The 18,068-nt window shown below is 42.5% G+C and overlaps 2 protein-coding genes across 2 annotated transcripts; both read left to right on the top strand.

The window, feature by feature from the left end:
* The first annotated feature begins 7,261 nt into the window (after positions 1-7,261).
* On the top strand, positions 7,262-8,362 carry LOC106086416 (isochorismatase domain-containing protein 1). Its single transcript, XM_013251096.2, has 3 exons — positions 7,262-7,463; positions 7,559-7,768; positions 7,829-8,362. Exons 1-3 carry the CDS (start codon positions 7,341-7,343, stop codon positions 8,102-8,104), a joined length of 609 nt encoding a protein of 202 aa, XP_013106550.1. The 5' UTR covers positions 7,262-7,340; the 3' UTR covers positions 8,105-8,362.
* Positions 8,363-11,187: 2,825 nt separating this feature from the next.
* On the top strand, positions 11,188-14,237 carry LOC106086441 (protein KRI1 homolog). Its single transcript, XM_013251124.2, has 5 exons — positions 11,188-11,382; positions 11,441-11,761; positions 11,824-13,031; positions 13,090-13,253; positions 13,317-14,237. Exons 1-5 carry the CDS (start codon positions 11,262-11,264, stop codon positions 14,122-14,124), a joined length of 2,622 nt encoding a protein of 873 aa, XP_013106578.2. The 5' UTR covers positions 11,188-11,261; the 3' UTR covers positions 14,125-14,237.
* Positions 14,238-18,068: the final 3,831 nt, after the last annotated feature.

Genomic DNA, 18,068 nt, shown 5'->3' with positions numbered 1-18,068 from the left:
TGACAATCATGTCAGAAACTTGGGAGTCGATAAGGAAGTTCAATAAAATAAAATTAAAGGTATTTCAATAATCAAAACAAATTATTGTTAGAAAATATTGTAAAACGTGGTAGGTGACTTTTAATTTTTCAACATTACATTTCTTGTCTTTAAAATTATACTTTTCTTTGAGTAGATTGCAAAATGAGTTATATACCGGCAATGCAGTATACATATAATTCCCCATTTTTTTTTATTAATACGGGTACTTATTTGGTAACTCTATCATAACTAAGTTAAAACAAACCGAAAAAGTTGAGTTACAACATGAAAATAAGTCGGCCTAAAAATGCCCTACAAGACAACTGCAACAACAACGACGACGACCCCATCAACCTCAAAGTTTGCCCAAAAGAGTTTCATATTTGGAGTAAAGCAAGATTTTGGACGTTCAGCTCAAATTGTGATGTAGTGATTTCGTTGCTAATTTGCATCTTGGACGGTTAATATCTAAAATCCCAAGAAAATGCCCAACCCCTTGTTTTTCGACCTCATGGAAACGATTGCCGTTATATTCCGGTAATTACAAAATAGACAAGGCAAAATCGTGGACAGTATCTGGATTGTGGGTGAGTGGACTTTCATTTTAATACATAGTTTAAATGGCACGTAAAATTTCAACAAATTTTACGCTCAAATGATTAACTCAAGTAAAATAGGTTTTTAGGATCTCACCTTACATGCAAGCGATACCCATATAATTTAAATAAACTCGCCAAACAATTTCTTAATCCTGGCTATATCCTTACAATAGGTCTGTTTGCGTACTTTGCCAGTAAAAAGTTTGCTGAAGAGTATGAACAGCCTTTACTCTCTTTGTCTTTTATTTCAATTAAACAGCTAATTTTAATAAACCAACGGTTCGATGCTGCAAATTTCTGCTGGGAAAAAAATCCAGTAGAAATTTGCAAGCTCTCAATTACCAAACACTCAAAATTCTGCTTGCTCCCACACACTCTACCGCTTTCTTCTGCTGGCAAATAAAAAAAATCCTACAGAGCAAGGATTGGTGCCAACGAGCAGGATGTATGTCCCAATTGTGACGAGGGACCACACAGCACCGTTGCTTGCTTCAATTCAACACTGAATGCCTATGATACTCGATAAAGGAAGGCGAATTTATGGCGCCTTTAAATAAGCAGTGGCCACAATGGTGAATGGTTCTATGTAACGGAACGAATTGGTTCACCTATAGGAGCTTGACGTGGATCGCTACCTACACAGACAAATATGTGGCTACAACAACAAGTCTTAAGACATTTAAATATTTTGTGAGCGTGAGTGATTGTCCACACAGATCGGAGCTCTAAGTTCCAGCCTATGTGGTGCTCATAGTTATCCCGCGCCGGGACCGCATAACTAAATATAACACGCTTTAATAAAAATTCTGCTCAAGTGATACTTAATGGAAAGAACCATTAATTTTTAGTGTTATTCAATGAAATTAAATTTGCTTTAGAGAACAATCTATTAACTTAACATAATTAATACATTGACGTGAAAATTCTCTTGAACTAATGCTTATATGGCTTAACAAGAAACTAATTTCACTTATCCGAATTACGCTAAACTGGAAATTACGCATAAGTGAAACCAAATTGATGTTTTTTTTTAGCGTTTCACTTAACCGGTTTAGACGTACAAGGTGGAAAAGGCAAAACCACCGATTCCATTGCCGAACGGAATACATTTTTTAGGCATTTCGAATTCTTCTGAATTTCTAACAACAAGTCCGAAATAGCTTTCTTTCTACCGAATTTTTGATCTTTCCTGTTTTTGTTAACCATCCAATGGTATCGATTTAAATGGCTTTAAATCCCCTTCAGTTCTCATAATATCAGTTAGCCATAGAACAACATAGGGCGTGCCATGGAAAACAATCAAGGATTTTGCAAGTAGGACGAAATTCCTAACTTATATTTTCTTTTTCGAGGTTATTTTTTGGTATTAAGCGCGCACAACAAACTGAAATTTAGGAAGCATGGAAACAAATATTCGCTTTATGCACACATATTTTTTTAGCCGTGATTCGTTAAATTTCTTATGAGTCGTTAGCATGATATCACTAACTCACGCAATCAGAATTTTAATTTAATCTCGGTCACGCACGATCACGTTGTTGTTGTTGTTGTAGCAGTTCATTGTGTACTATCTTTCGTCTGCTTGATTCTGTTGAGTGTCAAGGCCCAGGAACTCCGCGACTAAGATGGGGTGCGTCCACAGGGATCTGGGTCTGAGTCGAGTGGGTCTGGCCGGGCAGTTAAACAGGTGACGTGTATCGTGCGGTCCCTGGTTACAATCGGGACATACACGTCGGCATCAATCCTAGCTCTGTGGGAATTGAGGCGGCTGCATCTGCCGGAACGTAATTGAGCCAGAACCACTCTGGTTTGCCGGGGGAGGTCGATTTCTTCGGGTGCAATGGGTGGCGGTCGTTCTCCAAGGACTACATTCACCCGGTAGCCAATTAACGCGTCTGCTACCGTGTCTGCATGAATGTTGTTCAGACCCGCTTGATATGCCGCCTGATCTAGAGGTTCTCTCTTGTAGCGCTGGACCTCACGCTCTAGATCGTGTAGATCAACCTTAAGGCTTCTGGGCGGTGGGTATCTATCCACATGATAATGATTTGGATGATTTCTGCGATAACAGCCCAAAAGGTATTGCTTAGACAGCATGTAGTTATGTCTTCGCACTGGTAGGATCTTTGTCTCCTGATGGAGGTGGTCCACATGAGAACTAAGGAGACAGCCCGTCGCAGTTCGGAGGGCGGCATTCTGACAGATCTGAATATTATTCCACTGCGTGTCACAAAGTTGACGTGACCACACTGGCGCTGCATAACTTACCACAGACCGGCCAATTGCTTTGTACGTGGTCAACAAGGTTTCTTTGTCTGCACCCCAAGTGCTGCCAGCGAGTGACTTGAGGACCTTGTTTCTACTTTTAACTTTATTGCAGATTGCTGTGGCATGTGGGGAGAAAGTGTAGGAGCTGTCAAATGTGACGCCAAGTATTTTGGGACACTTGATGGTCGGAATCATTTCTCCATCTACCATCACAGTCAGCTCAGAATTCACCTCACGCGTATTTGTAGTGAACAGTGTGGCTGAAGATTTGGTGGCGGATATCTTCAGATTTCTTGCAGCGAAATATGAGGCAAGGTCGTTGAGGTAGACGTTCAACCTATCGCAGATGTCATCAATGGGTGGGGGGCCTGATGCCATGATCGTATAGTCGTCCGCATATGATACGATCTCTATGCCGTCTGGAGGAGGTGGGAACTCCCTGTTTCACTCTACGGTGTTTTGACTTCTTATCCCTAAATTCCACAAATGACTGGCGGCCACACAGATAATTCGCGACCCAACGTTTCAGGCCTGGCTGGAGGGACGTGTTGGCGATGTCCTCAAATAATTTGGCATGGCTGACCGTGTCGAATGCCTTCGATAGGTCCAGTGCCACGAGGACCGTCCTATCACATGGCCTGGGTTGATTGAAGCCACGGCAAATGTGTGTGGTGATGGCATGCAAAGCTGTTGTTGTGCTGTGCAGTCTCCGGAATCCGTGTTGATGCTCGGCGAATGGAAATTCTCCTACGAGGCTCGGGAGGAGTAATGCCTCAAGCGTCTTAGCCACTGGTGAGAGAAGGGAGATCGGTCTGTACGACTCTCCCAAACTCGGGTCTTTACCAGGCTTCAGTAGCGGGATCACTCTGCCCATTTTCCAGACATCGGGAACTATAAGAGTGTTCAATGACAGATTAAGGACAGTGGTAAGGTACTCAACTCCAGGTAAATCCAGATTCTTCAGCATCAATGTAGAGATTCCGTCGGGGCCCAACGCCTTGGAAGGTTTGGCACCACGGATGACATTCGTAACTTCGCCCACGGTAAATTGTGATGGCTGTTCATCGGCTCGGAGACCACGAATACGGCGAATGGCTCTCCTCCTTGCCCTGTCTCTTTCGGGATGCACAATAAATTGACGGTTGAACAACCTGGCGCATCTCTTCGGATCAGTCACGGTTAACTCGCCAAAAGTGACTGAGGTCCTGTCGTCCCGTCTACCGGGGTTCGAGAGAGACTTAACAGTGGCCCACAATTTGCCTGCACCGGTGCCTAAGTTACATTGCTCCAAGTGTTCCAGCCACAAATTCCGCTTATGTGCGTTGACTACCCTGTTTATTTCCAGATTCAGCTCGCTGATTCTGGGGTTAGCGGGGTCCATAGCACGAATCCCATCACGCTCGTCTGCGAGTACCACTGCTTGCGCCGGGAAATTGGGTCGCACTTGCGGTATTCGACCGGCTGGTATAAAGCGAGCGGCTGCTGCGTTAATGATGTCTCGGAATTTCCTCTCGGCCACGAGCACATCAGAGGGGGGTGGCAGTTCATTGAAGCGGCGATTGGTATACTCTCTGAAGCCAGTCCAATTGGCCTTCTTGTAATTGATGAACATCCGGCGCTCAGAGGTTATGAAGTCGGGTGGTCGATCGATGGTGAGGATTATGGGGAGGTGGTCTGACCCCAAAGAGATGACGGCTTGCCAGGATACGTCACTCAGGAGATCAGGGGATGCGATTGAGATGTCTGGCGAGCTGCTGCACCTCCTCGTAATCCTAGTGGGGGCATCCTCATTCACCGTGCAAAACGTGGAGCTATCTATCTGCTCTGCCAAAGCTATGCCACGCTGGTCGTTTCCTAGGGGAGAATGGCATGACGAGTGATGTGCATTAAAATCCCCCAGAACCAGACGACTATGGCCAGATAGCAACCCACTTATGTCGGGGCTGTAGGCCTGGCCATTAATCGGGACACAGCTACCAACCGGCGGTATATACACGTTGTATATCTCTATCTCGGCAGTACCAGACCTGACTGCTACCCCCATACATTCCATGTATGGGTCACTAGCGTCAAGCGCAGGCGAGATAGGTCTATACTGCACGGAATGATGTATAACGAAGGCCAATCCCCCACCTCCATTCCTTGAGCGATCCTTACGTAGCACATTGTAGCCGTGACAGCTGTGCAAGCTGCAGGTGTTAGTCAGCTTTGTCTCCTGGATCGCTGCGACCGATATGCTCTTCCGACTCATAAAATCTACAATCTCATCAATCTTGCCTCGCAGTCCATTGCAGTTTAACTGCAAGAACGATACATTTCCCGACACTGGCCTGGCAATAGTAGGGCTAGGGTGCTGTCGTTGCATAAATTGCCGTACGGGAGAGGTCGGGGGGATCACATAGTCCGACGACGAGGACGCCGAAGGCGACGACGGCGACGCTTGTGACCCACTGCTGGCTATGTTCGCACAGCACCTAGCGACATAGCCAGTATGACTATACTCCCGTAGCGAAGTTAGGCCAGAGCAAGAACGGAAATGTACCCACTCCAAGCACCGGTTACACCTCACCGACACTGACCGATGATGAAGGCGGTTCTGGCAAACGGAACAGAACCAGGGTCCGGGGTTCTTTTCAATCCCGGCACGGACCAGAAGCATACGGAGAAGGCACTCCGGGATGTGCCTCTCCCATGACGAAAAAAGACGAACACGTACACTGAGGCGGCAGCCCTTGCCGATGAAGATTCCATCGGGTCAATCCGGTGCGTACAACCGGCTGCCATGGGATTGCACGATCACGTGATTTGACCTTGCTCACAAATCATGTGATTCACGCGTGACTATCACTCACGCTCACGCTCCGATCTGTGTGGTGTTCATTGTTATCACGGGAAGCTTAGCTGCGAGCTACCGGTTGCGTCCACAGGTTGCGGATAGTGGAGTGCTCCATACGCAGTAGTTACAACGACAGACGCGGACAATCAACGGTATCGAGTGGAGAGTTCCAGTAAGAGGGCGGTATGCACCGGCTCTTGGATAAACACGTTGTTGTTGTAGCAGTGTATTATACAAAGACGCGGCAACCCTTGCCGATGAAGGATTCGGGTCAATCCGGTACGTACAAACGACTGCCATGAGATTGTAAATACTGAGTGCCTATATGCTCAATGCCTAGTGCTCGATATGGCAAGGCGAGTTATTGGCGCCTTTAAATAACCAATGGCCACCCTGTTACCGCAACGATCGGTCCTTTTGACCGGAACGAGCTTGCTCACCTATAGGAGCTTGGCGAGGATCGCCACCTCTACATATATATATGTGGTTACAACAACAATTATGCGGTTTCGACTTTTATCTATTCATAACTAACTCTTGTTTACGAAACATATTGCCTAAGTGTGAATGCATAAATTTATCAGGGACTCTTCAATCTCTCCCAAATACATAGGTTATGTTTAAGTGGCAGTCTTCCATCAGACTCACTTAGACGTTTTCGTCCATTGTGATACCATAGGAACAGAAGAAGGAAGATGCCTTCTAGTTCCTACCGTTGAACCATCCAGATCGCTTTAAAAAGCCCAATTACTTGCGAATGTTTCTATCTGCTAAATCAGACGGGTTCTCAAAGAAATGAGAACCTCAAGTGGAACTCCTTCTGACTGCTAGTGCGGGACACACACACAGAAAGTGTTCTATAGTCTCTTCTTCTTCGATGTCTGTTTAAATACCGCATTGCAAAAACTTTAGTTTAAATGATCCAGAATCCAACAGTTTTTTTCAGATCCATATTTTTATTAGTCGTACCACACTCGTATTATGTATAATTTTAGAAACTTTTCATATGGGTATTATGTTGTCCTAGTTAGTTATATATATTTTGTGCCTTGGGTAGTCTGCTATTTTTTTGGCCCTTAATTCAATGATAAATTCGTATTTTTATCATTATTTTTTTATTGAAAATTATGGTATAAGTTATTATCCCCTCTCCCATCATATATTGGAAAATTATACATCCTTATATTATTTCTAGGCTCTCTCAAAATAAGATTGCTTTATATTAGGGTATAGACATGTCATAGTCTGCTTAAACATGAATTTCTTCAATATGTTAATTGACATTTAGATTAAAATTATATGCGCACCAAAAAAATAATTAGAGCTGATCGTCTTCGCCCTTTAGATTCTAAGAAAACTATATCTATAGTGTGATATACAGGCTAAATTTCGCCCTGAAATGCCTTTACTTGCAGATGCAATTGTGTATGCAGTACAATCCACTACTAAACAAATAAACACATATGTCAAGACAAGACAAGAAAGGGTAGGTTAGGGTATACACAAGTCGTGGTCTGCTTGAACATGCGTATTCCTCCATTGGCACTTGCTATATATTAACCATATGTTAATAGACATTCAGATAAAGTTTTTTTGCGTAACAATAGAAAAGAATTATGGCTGCTCGTCTACGTCACTTAAATCCAAAGAAAACTTTATTCCTGTTGTGCGATATACAGGAAAAATTTCGCCCTGGAATGCCCTTATTTGCAAATGCAGTTCAAAACGCTTCTAAATTGGTAAGGATCGCAGCAACAAGCCATACCATCAGCACAGCCATAAGCAAAACATGACCTTGAATTATTTAATAATAGTCTTAACGTATTCCACATAGACAAAGGCTGGAAAGGTACTGGATATACCTTTGATATGCACCGAGCATTATCCCGAAAAACTTGGTAAAATCGTTAAAGACATTGATGTAAGTCATGCCAAGGCTGTAATTGGAAAAACTCGTTTCAGCATGATAGTGCCGGAACTCGAGGCCAAAGTAAAAGACATTTTTGGTAGTCAGCCAGAAGATGTTGTTCTCTATGGATTGGAGGTGTTTATAAGAAATTTTCCAAGTGTTGTTTATAGTAAACAATAGAATATTCCATTGTAGTCCCATATATGCGTTGAGCAGACGGTAATGGATTTGTTGGAGAGGCAAATTAATGTTGTCCTTGTTGCTGATTGCTTGATTTCGCGCCTTACACAGGATCGCGATTTGGCTATAGATCGCATGCGTAATGCAGGATGTACAGTATCGACCAGCGAAAGTGTTATATTTGACTTGATGGGCGACAAGAATCATCCTAAATTTGACATTGTTCGTAAATTTGTTAACGAACCATCAGCTGATATGCAGCTCTCTAAGGGATCATCTTCGAAGTTGTAAACACATGTAAATCAAAGTTAAAAAATCTTTTGCATTTATTTAGTATACATATGTATATAGCAATTTTGTGATGCAATAGTATTGTTTCTTTGTGTATGACAAAAACAAAAAAATGGTCTGGTAATAACTTATTTTAGAATGCTGCATGTACCATACACAGGTTCTAGAAACCCATAGAAAGGATTTCTCGAAATGTATGGGTTTTTTTGTTTTTTTTATCTTGAAAAGATTTTTATAAAGTATTATAACCAAACAACATATAATGAAAATTTGACTCTGAATGTAAGAATGATATGAAATCGCCATTTGTATAAAAAAAATTTCAGGATTTTTTTCACAAAGTCGTATTTCAAACACTCTTATGCAATAGTTTCAACAAGACGCCCGGCGTATCATACAATTCTGTCAGTTATCTTGAGGAACGAACTATTGAATTTAAAGGAAGACTGACGATGGAATATTCTTTTTATTAAAGATTTTATTTCATTTCAAAGATATGCATCTACTTTTTTCGCAAAAGTTGGTATCCAGAAAAAATCTATTCGCCGTTCTATCTATCCATGCCATCAAACAAAATCGTCGCCATGTAATGAAAAATGTAGTGATATGTGCGTTGATGCCGAGCTTGCAATTTTCGAAATCCATGCAGCCACTCGGGTCTTAGAAATTTCGCAACTGCGCTCAAGAGGCGTAAAGTCTCAATTGGCTTCGCTACTGGCAAGAAAAGGCAGGTGGGTTATTACAATTTTCCCTTACTCGAATATTTGCCTTGAATTCTAGCGGGAACACTCTGCCTAAGATTGCCGGATCACAGATTCGTTTCCCGACTTACGGTAAATTCAAATTCTGCAGCATCAACGTAGAGATTTCCTTGGAGCCCATGCTCTTGTGAAATCAACTTGGGGTAACTAGCAACTGGCGCTGCTAATAGATTTATAACTCCTGATTTGACTGATACCCCCATACATTTTAAATGCGGGTCACCAGATGCACCGGTAGTGTATGGTCCAGTCAGTTAAACCAGTCCTGTCTGTCTCCAACTCCTTCTCGTGGGAAAAATACACCTTATAAGGCGCATCTCCGATTTCGCTGAAATTTGGTACGTAGAAGTCCGTTTTCGAACTTCAGACCGTTGACCCCCCTAGGCACTATAAACTCCAACTCTATGGGAAGTGCTGCAACCTAGGCAATATGAAAATAAAACGAAAGGTTTTAAAGAGTAGTTAACAAATATGTCAAATAAATTGCAGAAACAAAAATTGTTTCAAACAATGGCGTGATTTTTTTACAATATCGACAATATGTTCAAAAGTTTTTCTTTTTTTTTGTAATCTACTGCATCATATTAGTAATCTACTCGTCCCAGCACGGGATAACTATGAGCATCACGCCGGCTGGAACATTGAGCTCTAATCTGTGTGGTGTTATTCGTTATCACGAGAAGCTTAGCTGGGAGCTACCGGGCGCGTCCATAGGTTGCGTATAGTGGAAGGCACCATACGGATTAGCTGCAACTGCAGTCGCGGACAATCAGCGGTATCGAGTGGAGAGTCTTCGTGAGAGGCCGAGTGACACCGGCTCGTGCTTGAATACTGAGTACCTATGGTGCTCGATACGACAAGGTGATTTAAATAACCAATAGCCATGATGTTCCTGCGGCCATCAGTCGTATAGACCGAAACGAGCTTGCACGCCTATAAGAGCTTGACGAGGATCGCCACCTCCACTTACAAATGTGGCTACAACAACAGTAATCAACTCGTCAATTGCTTTTATTTTATACCTATATTGCCTAGGCTAGGGAGTTTCTTAAGTTTCAAGGCCCCATATATCCTTCTGGGTCCAATTTTTGGATTTTTTTTTTGCACATTTGTAATCTATTCGTTATTACCTTTTGATATGCATATGGTCTAGGTTGGAGCACTTCCCATTGAGGTGAATTTTCGGCCCCTATGAAGGTCCACGGGCCTTTGCCCCAAAAACTGGCTTCAGATTCGTGTTTAAAAGGTTAACCCAAATCTACATATCAAATTTCAGCGAAATCGTAGTTGCGCCCTACTACGAACTTCGCACAGTAGAGAGCATACTGATTCCCTAGAACGATCCACTTATATCAACACTCCATTCCCTGCCAGCTTGCTGTCTCGTTTTCCCCACCCTTTGATGACCCGGGGCCTAGCAGAGTCTGGCAACCTTCCCCTTGGTTTGAAGAAGCTCCTTACGACTTCAACCCATTCTCGATCTCACGTGAACCGACGCTAAAGCCTTCAGCTCCGACTGACTCTCTACGTATTTGGTTACAGTCAGCTCGGGCCGCCATTCCGCCTTGACGTCATCTTCAGTACCCTAAGAACGACGGAAACCTCCGCCTGAAAGACGCCACATCCGTCCAGAAGCCTTTACGGCTCCCTAATTCCAAGGACCTCAATGATGACTCCTGCCCCCATCCGCATACGCAGAAGGTTGTTGTTGTTGCCTCAATGTGTTTTCCATACGTCTGCTGTGTTAAATTAAGTACCTATGTAGACCTTGGAACTTTGCGACTAAGTTGGGGTGTGTCCAGAGGAATATTTTTTAAACACAGAAAGTCGTGGTACCACGATTCCAGAATCCCTTCTCCGGTAAAATAAAGTCTAACCGGTCAATAACGAAGGACACCCCTTGCAAATAATCCATTGTGCCGCATATAGAAGCTAACATGCCATCTCTTTATCGCCCAGCAAAATAGAATATTGTATAGAATATAGGCCCCGTTGACCCTTGCATTCTCCAGCTTATTGCCAAGTGAATGACAATCACTCTTATCTAGATTCGTCTGTCTAGACGGTTTAGGGTGCTGGGTGCTATTTGGACATTGATGAATCTATTTATATATAGGAATACTTTCATTTTTACGCGATTGTCGTTCAAGAAACCTCCTGAATTGCACTAGAGCTTGATCGAAGTCAAGCTCGGCAAACAGACCAATGTAAATCTTAAACTGTGAATTGCCATAATACACATTTAAAATACCGGTTATTTTTGGGATAGCTGTCATTCGTGTTTTGGAATGTGCACACCCCATTGAAAAAAGAATCAAAATAAAAAGCAAAAACACGTGTGGATGTGGACTTAAGAATATTCAATTGTGTTAAATTGAAATAAAAGCACAGAAAACATGAGCAAACAATTGTTCGACGAGAGTGATGATAACTCTGAAAAAGGATTTCAAATAAACACAAATGAGAGCTATGCAAAGACATACAATCATTTGAGAAAGAAAGAATTGTTGCAGAAATGTAAGTTGATCCATTTTTTTTACGAAAATGATGAATGTAACATTCTTTTTGTTTGAAGTTAAAGCCAAAGGTTTAGAGGCTTCCGATTCGGAGTCTTCCAGTGAAGAGTCTTCGGAAGAAGATGAGATATTGGATCCAACATTTGATCAAGAATTTTTGAGTACTTTGGCCTCATTGAAAAGTAAAAACCCGATAATTTACGACAAAAAAGTAAAATTCTTTGAGAAAGTCAATAACGATCCAGATGACAAATCGGACGAAAAAGATGAAAGTGTCATTGAACCAAACTGGAAAAAGAAAGAAAGGAAGGCCAAGCCCGTTACTCTTAAGGATTACGAAAGGAAAGTTATACTAGAAAAGGGAGGGAAATTTGTTGATGGTTTGTATTAAATGTTATTACACCTCTTTAAAGCTGGCTGTGACTTTTTCCCAACATCGTAGATTCAGATGAAGAAGATGAAAATAAATCGAGGTTTAACCGGAGTGGCTCTCCTTCAATGGCCGAAGAGGAACGCCGTTTAAAGGCCGAATTCCAGAAAGTAATGAATGATGAAGACTCAGGCGATGAAGAATTTGGTGGGATTTTTAAGAAACGGGAAAAATCGAAAGTGGAAAGAGATGCTGAGCAGGAGGACTACTTACAATGGCTTGCTGGAAAGAAGGAAACCATTAAGGAAGATGCAAAAGAGAAACTGAAACCCTTGAAAAACTACTGGAGTAACGATAAATTGCCTTCAAGTGAAAAATTCCTTAGGGACTACGTATTAAATAAGGGATACACCGAGGCAGAGAATTATGCCGATATTCCAACGTATGAAGAAATCGTTGGTGACAATGCCCCCCTGTCAGAGGATGAAGTAGAACTGGAAAAACAAGCTGAATTCGAACAAAAGTATAATTTTCGCTTTGAGGATCCGGACCAAGAATTTATTAAAAGATATCCCCGCACCATAGAGTCTTCAGTGCGAAGAACTGAAGAGAAGCGAAAGCAGAAAAGACAAGAACTGAAAGAACGTAAACAACAAGAGAAACAAGAAAAAATGAAGGAATTGGAAATGGTAAAAGAAATGAAGCGTAAAGAAATACAGGAAAAAATTGAAAAATTAAAAACGGTCACCGGAAATGATCAACTGGGATTTAAAGACGACGATTTGGAGGAGGACTTCGATCCAGAGGTCCATGATCGCCGCATGCGCGAGTTGTTCAACGATGAATACTATGAAGTCGATGAGGGCGAGGAGAAGCCAGAGTGTCCATCCGATATGGAGGAATTGAAAGTTGAAGATTGGGACAATTACGATCCTCAGCAAGATTGGCATGATGATGTGCAGGGGGACTACGAACCGCATTGTGAAGATGAAGATTTCGTAATGGATTGTGATTATGATCCGAATAAAGCTAAGGAAGAACTACAGAAGGAACTTATTGGAAATACCAAAACAAGAAAAGGTCGCAAAGGGCGGCGTGATCGTTTTATGGCTATGATCAAATCCGAAAAGCCCGTATTTGATCCTGAAGATGAAAAAACCTATGGAGAATATATCGATGAATATTACCAATTAGATTGCGAAGACATTATTGGCGATTTGCCATGCCGTTTCAAATATGTAGAAACAACACCCAATGATTTTGGCCTTACAATAGAGGAGGTAAGTAGTAATAACGAGAATGCCAATAGATCTGAATATACTTTGGTTCATACAACAGATACTTTTGGCAAAAAATAAAGAACTTAATCAGTGGGCTAGTTTAAAGAAGGCTACACAAATAAGACCAGATCATGTGGAGAAAAAGGAACAACGTCTGTATAAGCTGAAAGCCAAAAATGAAGAATTGAAAAGGAAAATTTTCAAAAGTTTATATGGGGAAGGGTGAGTGTAGCTAATGACATTGCTTTACCTTTAGCAGAGTTTAATTTCACACATTACGCACAGGTCTGACAATGAAAACGAGGATGAAGTAGTTGAAAGTGTTGCTGAAGAGAAGGCGGAAGCTAATACTGAAAACAATAAAACGAATGAGCTAGGGGAAACAAAGAAGGCGAAAAAGAGAAGAAAACGTAAAGCCCAAAATGCATTAGTAGGCGCAAACAGCCCAGCTGACAAAATCACTGCTACTACTGCATGCGATGATCCCAAGGAAGAATCTGTGGCTAAAAAGACAAAAATGGAAGAGCATTCGGAAAAAAGTGAAGAAGCTATAAAATCAGCAGTTGAAACAGAAGCCAGCAAGAAAAAGAGAAAAAACAAAGAGAAAAAGAAATCACAGCACGAAGACAAGGTGGCCAATGATGGTAACATTCCAAATGGAAATTCACAGAAATCTGAAAAGCAACCCAGCAATAGCCAAAAACCACACCCCGCTGCGTATGAAAACAGAACACCATCAAAAAGCAATAATCCATTTGCCAAAAGCGATAAGAAAACTCAAAATTCTTTTACACAACATAAACCCAGTTCAAAATCTAATCCTTTCAGTCAGAGTCATGGAACAAAATTCGAATCAAGGTCATTGCCACCTCTACGCCAAAACCAATCAGCAAAAAGTAAAACATTTAATAAGAAATTTAAGCCCAAAATAGGTGGTAGTAAAAAACCTTTTAATAACAAGAGAATTTGCAGCACTGGTGAAAATGGAAAAAATATCAGTGATGAACGTTTGAAGGCCTATGGAATCAATCCCAAAAAATTCCACAATAAACAAATGTATGGTGCAAAAAATAAACAACAAAATCAAGATTAACTTTTAACTGTAAAATCTTAATTGTAAATAAACTGTAATTTCACAATTTTTAATAAACATAAGGTTATTGTATTTATTATTAGAATAATAAATAAGTATCTTTAAGAAACGAAGCATATTCTTTTCATTTTTATACAGGGATGATTTCTCATGGGCCACCACATAGAAGTCGTAACAAGGTCTTTGTTTAGTGAGGTCTCCGTGACGTAGCACTTTTTGCTAAATAACTAGATTATTTATAGATGGTTCGTGAGCCGAAGTTGACCGAACTTGAATATATATGAGAGTATATGCCACATTGGAAAACGTAAGGAGTTTAAAATTACTGATATAAAATATGCTACATGGTTATTCTACCATTAATCAACATTAAACGGGAACGTTAATTCCAAAGTAGTATCAGACCACCTGCATCTCACTCGGCACGGTTCTTTGGGCCGGAACGAGCTTGCTTACCTACAGGAATTTGATGAGGATCCCCATCGTGCCACTTCTGGCCAAGGAATAAAGACCAATCAGTATCTCATCTTTGATTTTTAAGAGATGTTTTAAGGACCATTTCGACCCTTCACTGATATACGGCTAACAGCATGCTTAAACTAAGCGTCGGTCGGTTGACAGTGTCCTTCATGATTTCGGCCTTCTTAAAATAACGTGAAATTGAAATCCGTACATAGTGCTCTGATTGACAGGAGGGTTCCCATCATACAAACAAATCTCTAGAATATGCTTCTTGAGCCTCGGGAAAGCGCAAATTGTATTCAAGCATATGACAATTTTTTGTTATGATCTCCCATTATCAGTTTTTTTTGTTTCTGCCTATTAATAGACACCGTCCAAATAACTTGACAATTGCGATCTGTGGTGGAGGGTATATAAGATTCGGCCCAGCCGAACTTAACTCAGTGGAACTACGCAAAGAAAGATTTGAACCCCTCTATTATGGCTTCTGGGTACCTGTCCTGAAAGGGTTAGAGCTGCCGCTATCTCTGGAGTACAAGTACTTGAGCATGACTCTTCATCATAAACGAAGCTACAAAAGGAACTCCAAGGAAAGAGTCAAAAAGGGACTGAATATGCAATCCTCTTGACACAACTCTATAGTAAGGAGTTGAGGGCTTAGACCGGGGACGGAACACTGGATGTTTACGGTGCTTGTTCGTTCAATTCTCACCTATAGATGTCTGGTGTGGTATCGGGTTATGGAAAACTGTGATGATCGAGAAAGTACAAGGTACAGTGATGGTGCTAATATTTGGAGCAAAGAAGAATGTGTGGCGCTGAATACCATTTGAAAATTTACTATTCTGCTGGGGAATGGAGATGCGGTGGGCGGCGTGCTACTTCCCTTCGTCATTTCTCAAAAAGGAAATGGACGTAATTTTCCCAAAAAGGGTTTTCTAAGCTGGGGGTAATTGTTGTTGTTGTAGCAGCAGTGTGTTGTATCGTTCGTCTGTTTGATTCTGTTGAGTGCCCAGATCCAGCAACTCTGCGACTAAAATGGGGTGCGTCTAGAGAGATCTGGGTCGGTCTGGGCAATTAAGCAGGCGACCTTTGTCGAGTAGTCCCAGGTCACAATCGGGACACACATCCTGCGCGTTGGCATCAATGCTTGCTCTGTAGGAGTTGAGGCGGCTGCATCTACCGGATCTTTGTTGAGCCACAACTACTCTGGTTTGCCGGGGGAGGTCAACTCCTTTAGGTGAAATGGGAGGTAGTCGTCGGAATGGATCCGGAGGTTAAACATTACCGGAGATATCACTAAATTCCACAAATGAATGGCTAGAGGTTATGAAATCGGGTGGTCGGTCGAAGGTGGGAATTATGGGGAGGGAGTTAGCTGGAACGTTTTGTATAGAGGGATTACACTATACTGGATAAGGACACGGAATCAGTGTCCCCTGTGCGAGCTTGGTGGTAAAATGGGGGACTTCTACGTTGAACGCGCGAATGAGACACGGGCTGGTACAGTGGGTTGCAGAATGGGGGAGGCGCTGTGCCAAAAATTTAACTAAAGAGGACATCGTTTATCCTGGCGCTGAAGCATGACTTCAGACTGCTGATAGTACTGACTGACTTTAGACGGTCGAGAACATAAAGGTCCTGATCAAGATCTTTAACTTGTCTCCGGACTTTTTTTGTTCTTGATGTCTAAAAAATGGGGGGTGATATCCCGCCACTGTATCAGTTTATTGTGTTCTATCTTTCGTCTGCTTGATTCTGTTGAGTGTCAAGACCCAGGAACTTTGCGACTAAGATGGGGTGCGTGAACAGGGATCTGGGTCTGAGTCGAGTGGGTCTGGCCGGGCAGTTAAACAGGTGACGTGTATCCTGCGGTCCCTGGTTACAATCGCGACATACATCTGGCACGTTGGTATCAATCCTTGCTCTGTAGGTGTTGAGGCGGCTGCATCTGCCGGAACGTAATTGAGCCAGAACTACTCTGGCTTGCCGGGGGAGGTCAATTTCTTCAGGTGCAATGGGAGGCGATCGTTCTCCAAGGACTACATTCACCCGGTAGCCATTTACTGCATCTACTACCGTCCACATGAGAACTGAGGAGACAGCCCGTCGCAGTTCGGAGGGCGGCATTCTGACAGATCTGAATATTATTCCACTGCGTGTCACAAAGTTGACGAGACCACACTGGCACTGCATAACTTACCACAGACTGGCCAATTGCTTTGTACGTGGTCAACAAGGTTTCTTTGTCTGCACCCCAAGTGCTGCCAGCAAGTGACTTGAGGACCTTGTTTTTACTTTTGACTTATCGCAAATTGCTGTGGCATGTGGGGAGAATGTGTAAGAGCTGTCAAATGTGACGCCAAGTATTTTGGGACACTTGATGGTCGGAATCATTTCTCCATTGACCATCACAGTCAGATCAGTATTCACCTCACAATGAACAATGTGACTGAAGATTTGGTGGCGGATATCTTCAGATTTCTTGTAGTGAAATATGAGGCAAGTTCGTTGAGGTAGACGTTCAACCTATCGTAGATGTCATCAATGGGTGGGGGTCCTGATGCCATGATCGTACAATCGTCCGCATATTATACGATCTCTATGCCGTCTGGAGGGGGTGGAATGGAGGATAGGTAGATGTTGAACAGTGCCAGAGATATCACCCCACCTTAGGGAACTCCCTGTTTCATTCTACGGTGTTTCGACTTCTTATCCCTAAATTCCACAAATGACTGGCGACCACACAGATAATTCGCGACCCAGCGTTTCAAGCCTGGCTGGAGGGACGCGTTGGCGTTGTCCTCAAATAATTTGGCATGGCTGACCGTGTCGAATGCCTTCGATAGGTCCAGCGCCGCGAGGACCGTCCTATCACGTGGTGTGCGGTGATGGCATGCAAAGCTGTTGTTGTGCTGTTCTTAGTGCTGAGCATCAGCAAAATGCAAATTTGCCCATGAACAATCCATTAAGGAACTGGGGTAAACTTTTCACAAATCAATGGGTGCTGTCCGATTCAATTTTTATAGCCGAGTCCGAACGGTGTGCCACAGGTCGACACCTCTTTGGGGAGAAGTTTTTACATGGCAAAGTACCTCACAAATGTCGCCATCATTAGGAGGGGATAACCACCGCTGACAAATTTTCTGATGTTCTCGCCAGGATTCGAACCCAGGGGTTCAGCGTCATAGGCGAACATGCTAACCTCTGCGTTACGGTGGCCTCCGAGCATCTGCATGGGTTTCGTAAAATGCATCACAAGACGACTGCTTTGTACGTCAATACCCCACAGGCGAGGTCTCAACCAGGTCTAGTCATAGGACTGTATACGTGGCTCTTGACTTATCGAAGACCTTCGGTACGGGCAGTCATGTCAAGATTTTGAGGACATCCCTAACAATTCCCCCAAGCCGGACCTAATGTGGAATTTGTTCCACAACATTATAGAACATTATTAGAAGTAAATAAAATACCATATACCA

This window comes from Stomoxys calcitrans, chromosome 1 (assembly GCF_963082655.1).
Source record: "Stomoxys calcitrans chromosome 1, idStoCalc2.1, whole genome shotgun sequence".
In the NCBI taxonomy this organism is placed as follows: Eukaryota; Metazoa; Arthropoda; class Insecta; order Diptera; family Muscidae; genus Stomoxys; species Stomoxys calcitrans.
The sequence above is the reverse complement of the archived record's forward strand: the minus strand, read 5'-3'. Positions and strand labels throughout refer to the sequence as shown.

Bases quoted from the DNA above. Each gene is read 5' to 3' on its own strand.
- LOC106086441 (XM_013251124.2), top strand. From the start codon at position 11,262: ATGAGCAAACAATTGTTCGACGAGAGTGATGATAACTCTGAAAAAGGA. The intron at 11,383-11,440 runs GTAAGTTGATCC...TTTTGTTTGAAG, and splicing joins GAAAGAATTGTTGCAGAAAT to TTAAAGCCAAAGGTTTAGAG. The intron at 13,032-13,089 runs GTAAGTAGTAAT...TTCATACAACAG, and splicing joins TTGGCCTTACAATAGAGGAG to ATACTTTTGGCAAAAAATAA.
- LOC106086416 (XM_013251096.2), top strand. From the start codon at position 7,341: ATGGCTGCTCGTCTACGTCACTTAAATCCAAAGAAAACTTTATTCCTG. The intron at 7,464-7,558 runs GTAAGGATCGCA...TATTCCACATAG, and splicing joins TTCAAAACGCTTCTAAATTG to ACAAAGGCTGGAAAGGTACT. The intron at 7,769-7,828 runs GTGTTTATAAGA...ATTCCATTGTAG, and splicing joins TTGTTCTCTATGGATTGGAG to TCCCATATATGCGTTGAGCA.